Genomic DNA, 7,148 nt, shown 5'->3' with positions numbered 1-7,148 from the left:
CATTAAATGAGGTGACTCTGGAAGAATGGGTCACAGCGGGTGTCCCCTGTTGTGCCTGTGACCGAAATTGTCCTGGGGCAGCAGGACCCAGATTTGCCATTGTGTGGGGGGTCCCTATGCATCCTCCCTCCCTGGGGCTGTCCACATCAGGAGCTCACGTGGAAGACACCCCTCCTCCTTGCTCTGGTTTGTCCCAAGTGTCCCCAAGTACAAGCAGGCAAAATCCCGGGAGGAAGGACTGTCATTTGTTGAACACCTACTATGTGCCAGACACTCTACACTAACCCCAGACCAGCATAACTCAGGTTAGCTAAGGCAGACCAAAGTTGAAGCAGGCCTTCCTGAGCCCCCAGGCGCTCCTTCCCTGGGTCCAGGGTCCCCAGCCACCTCTGGACCCTCCTCAACCCGCATAGGCTGCCTCACGATCCTGGGCATGAGCTCCAGGGTCCGTGGGGTGGGGTGTCAGTCTCCCTCCACCCTCCCCAAAGCCAACAGGCTGGCCCAAGGCCCTGGGGCAGCCTCATAATTTTAAGCACCGAGGGCTCCACTCCCCTGGCTATGCCGTGGGGCCCTGTCTGTCTTCTCCTCGTGCCCCATTAATCTGGGCTCTGGTACCCGTGCACCCCAGCATGTAATAAACAACTTAGAGCACACTTTTATGAATTCAGCTATATCAGCAGCTTTCAATCCGATCACTCTTTATGGCACCTACATGAGGCTTTTATGTCGTTGCAATTATTTTGTTTTATATGCTTCCTTTCTTCCACTCTTCATTTTGCTTTATTTTTGACATTTTATTCCCATTTGACCTGGACCTTTTCCAGCCAGGTCTGGAGTCTAGACAAGAAAACCTGCCCAGGGCTGACCAGGGTGGCCCGGGATGGCCGTGGAACCACTGTGTGCCCTCCCCATAAAGGATGACCTGCCGATGTCACCCCAGGGCTAGGCATGTCATTTTGGCCTCCTGGAAAGATGGATTTTTCTCGTGAGAACAGAAGTCCTCAGTTGTATTTTCAGGAGCCGCGAGCAGGTGCGCAGAGAACGTGGGCATTTCTGCCAGTAGTAGGCCTGCCCTGACCCACAAAGACAAGAAGCTGGCCACTGCTTAAAGAAACTGCTGTTGCCTCTCTTAGAAGGCTTAGAGGTGATATTTTTGCTTTGCTTTGCTGTGTTTTGTTTTCTTTTGTTTTAATAAAGCCCACTCATGATAAGTTCTCTGATTTCGGCCATCAAGCCTGGGGCTCGTATGATGATAGTTCCATTCATTTGTTCACCTAACAAATGTATTTGAGCACCTGCTCTGTGCCAGACAGCATTTGTGCTGGAGACGTGGGAGTGAGCTAGACTGTCTGAGTCAGCTCAGGCTGCCATAACAGAATGCCCCAGACTGGGGGGCTTCGACACAGACATTTATTTCTCAAAGTCTTGGAAGGCCAAGATCAGGGAGCTAGCATAGCCAGGTCCTGGTGAGGGCTCTCTTCCTGGCTTGCAGACAGCCACCTTCTCACTGGGTCCTCAGACAGCAGACAGAGAGGGATAGAGACCTCTGGGGTCGCTTCCTCTTAGGGCCCCACACTTATGATCTCATTTAACCCAATTACCTCCCAAAGACCCCATCTCCAAATACAGCCCCTTGGGGCTTAGGGTGTCCACATACGAATTTGAGGGGAGACACAATTCAACACAAAGCAAAGATCCGTGAGATTCCCGCCCCACGGAATGTGTGTAACAAAGTGCCACGACCTGAGCGGCTGATAACCGCAGACACTTACTTATTCCTTCAGTCTGGAGGCCGGAAGTCTGAACTCAGGATGTCGGCAGGTGCGCGCTCTCCGAAGGCTCTCGGGGACGATCCCTCCTGCCTCCCCGGCTCCTGTGCCGCTGGCAATGCTCGCCGGTCCTTGGCTCATCCGTGTGTCACTCCATTCTCTGCCTCTGTCCTCCCCTGGCTTCTCCCTTGTGTGTCTGTGTCTAAATTTCCCTCTAATTATAAGGACATCATACTGGACCTAGGGCCCACCTGATGCTGTAGAACCTCATCTTAGCTTGATTACATCTGCAGAGACCCTACCTCCAGTTACAGCTGCTATGGAAATGAAGTCAGGGTGAGGTGGGGGGCACTATTCAACCCAGTCTCGGGAGTTTGCATTCTGGAGGAAGAGGTCGAAAATGAGGAGGTCAGCCGAGAAGAGAAATGCAGGTAGAGGAAGGATTTCGAAGGCAAAAGCACAGTTACAGGGCATGAGGGGAGGGCGTGACTGAGGGTCTCCAGCAGGCTCTCCGTGGACACTGCGGAGACCCATCAGCGGAGGAGGAGGAAGAGGTGAGGGGTCCCTGGGGTCGGCGTCCGGAGGTTTGGCTCTGAGGCTGCTCGGGAAGCTGCCCCGTGGCCACCCGCTTCCCTCCATGACGACGAAGGTCTCCCACGGCATCAGCCAAAAGGGCAGAGATGGGATTTCCGAGCTCCGTTCCCGCTAACACCTGCTCTCTCCCCAGACATAGGGGGCCCCGCAGACCCTATTGCTCCAACCATCATCATCCCTCCTAAGAACACCAGCGTGGTGGCCGGGACCTCGGAGGTGACCATGGAGTGCGTGGCCAACGCCAGGTGAGCTGTGCTCCCCCCGTCCCCGCCCCCAACTCTCCACTGACTCCAGTGGCTGCTCCCGACCAGTGGGCTCCGAGGAGACCAGATGGAATGCAGAAAGGCCCACAAGTGTCGTACGAAGGCCCGTGAGAGGAGAAGGGATGGACCACAGGTGGACATGGCGGCTACTGTCCGAGGGTTGCTGGACACCTCGTTCGTTCTCTGTGGCCCGAGAGGAGAGACCAGGCCCCCAGTGGAAGTTACGGGGCAGCCAATCTCAGCCCAGGATGTTGGGGCCGGTGTGGGGTCCCCTCACTTCCGGCCGTCAGAGCAGCCTGGGGAGGGGGCGGGTGCCTCTGCTGGCGGTGCTGGCTTGTGCGAGAGGGGGACACTGCACGTGGTGGACTTTGCAGGAGGCCGGGCCCGTGGTCGGGTGCACCCAAGGCCCCTTCCTAGCTCTAGACGACCCTCAACTCTGCCACGCGGGAAACAGACCATTGCTGATCCTCGTCGTGTGTGGGCGCCATGCCAGGCGCCTTCCCACATGACCTCCTCTCTCCCAACAACTCCCTGGCCTAGATGTCACTACCCCGAAGCTCTGGGCCTCGGTGTCCTCGGCTGTGAGGTGGCAGGGATCCCAACCGGCGGGGCATGTGGGCGCGGTGCTAAATGCAGCCTGGCCCGACTCCTCTGGAGTGCTCAGGAAAGATGACAGCTGGGATGGGCGGGCACTGAGGCCAGGGCCTGGAGGTCACCTCCAGCTGAGGATTCCCAGGGAGCAGGTCCCTGCGGCCCCGTTTCCAAAAGCTCGCGCCTCGGGACTCAAACTTGCCGCGGGTCTGGGAAAGGCTGCCGGGACGCGATGGGTGCAGAGAGGACCCACAGGGACAAGCCTGTCTAAGGTCGCTCGAGCCAGTGTTGCCCAGACTCACTCAAGCACGGGACCCCTCCGAATGCCCCCATGGGACAAACATGGACCCTTTTGGCAGACTGGCCCGCGGGGATCCACCAGGTGCTAAAGAGGAAAGCCTGGCAAGGCCCCACCAGGGAGCCTTGGGGGTGCTGGGGTCAGTGATGGTGGGACAGGGGCTTAACTTCCCCCCACCCCACCCCACCCTGCACAGTCAGGGGGTGGCGTGTCCGTCTGCCCGCCTGCGTTTGCCCATCTCCGAGCTCTGGGCACTTCCTCCTTGTCACTGTCTCCCTTCCTCCTTGTCACTGTGCCTCACCCTTGACAATTTCCTGCCTGCCGGTTTGCATGTGGACAGGGCAGGACACCCAGGGGAAGCAGGACAAGGTCCACAGGGATGGGCCGCTTTCCTGCTCTCTCGAGCCCCGTGCACCGAGCTATTAATGGGGGTGGGGGCCGTTCAGGCCTGACCTGCATTCGCGTGCCCACCCTTCCCCCAGCCCCATGCTACAGACGAGGAGACTGAGGCCTGGGCCGCTGAAGGAACTAGAGAGAAGCAGGGGCAGGGGCAAACCCAGGCAGCCTGGCCCCCCGGCCGCTCCCTGCACCACCTGCCCTGCCCCTGGGGCCTGCGGAAGGCCCGCGCTTGAGCGCCGGCTCCCTCGCCCCCTCCAGGCCGCTGATCAAGCTGCACGTCCTTTGGAAGAAAGATGGGGTGTTGCTGTCAGGCGGCATCAGCGACTTCAACCGCCGGCTCACCATCCCCAACCCCACGGGCAGCGACACCGGCTACTACGAGTGCGAGGCCGTGCTCCGCAGCAGCAGCGTCCCCTCTGTCATCCGGGGAGCCTACCTGTCTGTGCTGGGTGAGGCGGGGCAGGGCTGTTGGCGGTCTCCCGAGGGGGCATCTCCTGAAGGGGGATCCACACAGTGGCTGTGTCAGAAGGAGCACGGCTCTTATTCCTTTCCCTGGTCCTTCCTCCTGCAGAACCGCCTCAGTTCGTCAAGGAGCCAGAGAGGCACATCACAGCAGAGATGGAGAGAGTGGTGGATATTCCATGTCGAGCCAAAGGTAACACGGCGGGCGGCATGGACGAAGGGGGGCAAGGACCCCGAGACCTTCTGCTTCTCCTGGCCCAACCGTGGACTTTTCTAAGTTCTGCCTCCTTTTCCAAGCCCCATCGTTGAGCCGAGAGTCAGTCCGGCTGTGAGCAGACACCCCAGGAAACAAACAGGCCAAATTACCGTAATCTTGGACCTGGAAACCAGCCCACGTTACCATAACGTGAGGGTTACCAATGAACCCGAATTACTGTTATTTCAGAATAGGTGACAGACCCAAATTGCCCATAATTGGAGAGTTGTAGACACTGCTGGATTACTGTAATGTCAGAGCTACGAGAACTCGGGCACGTCTCGCCCGAGCTGTGCCTCAAAAGCACCACCCGGTTTCTGGGCCATTTTGCCCCGTCTCCTCCACCCAGCGCTTCTACTTACCCGGCCCCGTCAGGGCTCTTGAAGAATTTCTACTTTCCCACCCCCACCCTCCCTCCTTCTGGTGCAGCTGAGCCAAAAGACAGCCGGAAACCAGGGCAAACCCTGGAGTGAGGGACAGGGTGGCAGGGCCGGGGGGCCTCATGGGACCTGATCTCATACTGAGCGACGAGGTGGAACCGAGCTCGGTGGGAGGGAGAGTGGCCATGGAGGGGGCCACACGAGGGGGAGGCGATGATTCATTTATTTATTCATTCATTCATTCATTCATTTGACAAACGTTCTTTCGAGTGCTTGCCGGGCGCCGATACTGTTCAGGGCGAGGGAGACAGAGAAACCAAACAGCCAGATCCCAGCTATTACATTCCCGTGAGCAGGGCAGACAGACCAGTAAACAAACGCAGACGCCTCATTCCATTTCGACATCTCAACGAAAATGTCCTGGGTTGTAGGACGCCCCATAATCTTGTGTACCGCTAAGAAAAAGGACTGCTGATTAAATCATGGCGTGCCGTCGATTGTCAGACAGGTCCCGATCTCAGAGATGTCACAGTGTGAAACACCGTAAAAGGCCGTCCATCGAGGAGTGGATGAAATACGGGATCCTAGGACGTTGGGCTTGGAAAGTGCCGGGGAGGACAAACAAGCTTAGGGGCCACGGGGCCACGGAGTGCCCTTCTGAACGGGGTCCGGGGGAGTTTTGGGGGGAAGTCACATTTGAGCAGAGACCCCCGAGGGAGAGAGGGGAGAGTTGGGATGCCTGTGGGAAGGGTGTGCCGGGTGGGGTGTCTTGAACAAGTCTGAGAGGCAAGGGGAGCCCCCCTTTCACTTCCCCGTGCAGACCAGGTTCAAGGGGCCCCCAAGAAACACTCACCCCTTCTGCATGCTCCTTGATGTGGGGCTCTGTGGTCTAATACGTTAGGGAAAACTGCCACCAGCTGGAGGTCCCCAGAGCACACAAGAGGCTCTGCTAAATGTTGCAGAAAAAGATGTATAATTTGTCCAACCCAGCATTCCCACGCTAAACTAATCCTGGGATCTTTTTAAGTTTTCTTCAAGCACCCACGATGGAAGGACTTGAGAACTGCCACTCTAGAAACAACCTCCCTCTCTCCCAAGGCCCATAGTGCCACTCTGAGAAGGTTCTAGAGACCAAGACACACAGGGACCCCCTCACGGACTCCTGTCCTTCAGAGGTGGAGGGCGGGAGGCGGGAGGCCGGCTGACGATGGGCCCGCCTCTCCCCCAGGTGTGCCGCCGCCCTCCATCACCTGGTACAAGGACGCGGCCGTGGTGGAGGTGGCGAGGCTGAGCCGCTTCCGGCAGCGTAGCGACGGGGGCCTGCAGATCAGCGGGCTGGTGCCCGACGACACGGGCATGTTCCAGTGCTTTGCCCGCAACGCCGCAGGCGAGGTGCAGACGTCCACCTACCTGGCCGTCACCAGTAAGTCAGGCCCTTCCTATCCTGCCCCCGAGCCCCTCCCGCCCAGGACACAGCTCTGCTCCAAGCCAGGGGCCTCTTGAGAACGGAGGCGGGCTCCCTCATGCAGGAGCCGGGGTGGCCTCCAGCCCCTTCACGTCCTCTCCAATGTCTTGGAGCCAAGGACAGAGTCACCGGCTCTTTGAGAGAAGCTGCTCTGGAACCAGCTCAGGCATTTCCGACGTTTCTGGGTTCCCTCCCGGGCAGGGCTGAGGCCACCCTGTCCCAGCCGAGAAGACTCGCTCACTTCTCTAAAGAGAAGAACCAGCACTTGAATCTCGGCTCCCCCCCTCGCAAGTCCCTTCCCCACTGGGAGTCTCTTTAGGGTCATATTGACGGCCCCGCCCGCTTAATGGAGCTGCCTTAGCCATCAAATGATACTGGGAGGGGCCACCCGGGAGCTCTGTGCAGGTGCCACCTTCCGCTGGGCCCTTCATGTCAGCAGCCAAAGGAGACGTGGTCAGGGGCCTCCGTGAGCCCCGCAGGGCTCGCCATCCAGACCCACAGAGGCCGTGGGGCGGAGGGGGAGCTGGGTTTGTCCCCAGAGGTGGCTGTGGGCTGGGAGGGCTGCCATCTTGCTTGTAGCTTCTGGAAAGTGTCATGGAGCTCGTGTGTGCTTAAGCCCTGCTCCCACACGCATCCGGCCAGTTGGCTCTTTAAGGGCCGGGATTAGGGAG

The 7,148-nt window shown here is 58.7% G+C and overlaps 1 protein-coding gene across 1 annotated transcript in view; it reads left to right on the top strand.

Moving 5' to 3' along the window:
• SDK2 (sidekick cell adhesion molecule 2) overlaps window positions 1–7,148 on the top strand; it is a 98,749-nt gene that overhangs the window by 14,270 nt on the left and 77,331 nt on the right. Inside the window, 4 exon segments of the mRNA XM_011362052.1 lie at window positions 2,497–2,608; window positions 4,173–4,363; window positions 4,486–4,569; window positions 6,241–6,435. Of these exon segments, the coding sequence (XP_011360354.1) occupies window positions 2,497–2,608; window positions 4,173–4,363; window positions 4,486–4,569; window positions 6,241–6,435 (582 nt within the window).

This window comes from Pteropus vampyrus, unplaced genomic scaffold, assembly GCF_000151845.1.
Source record: "Pteropus vampyrus isolate Shadow unplaced genomic scaffold, Pvam_2.0 Scaffold72, whole genome shotgun sequence".
Classification (NCBI taxonomy): Eukaryota; Metazoa; Chordata; class Mammalia; order Chiroptera; family Pteropodidae; genus Pteropus; species Pteropus vampyrus.
This window is presented reverse-complemented; position numbering and strand designations above follow the sequence as displayed.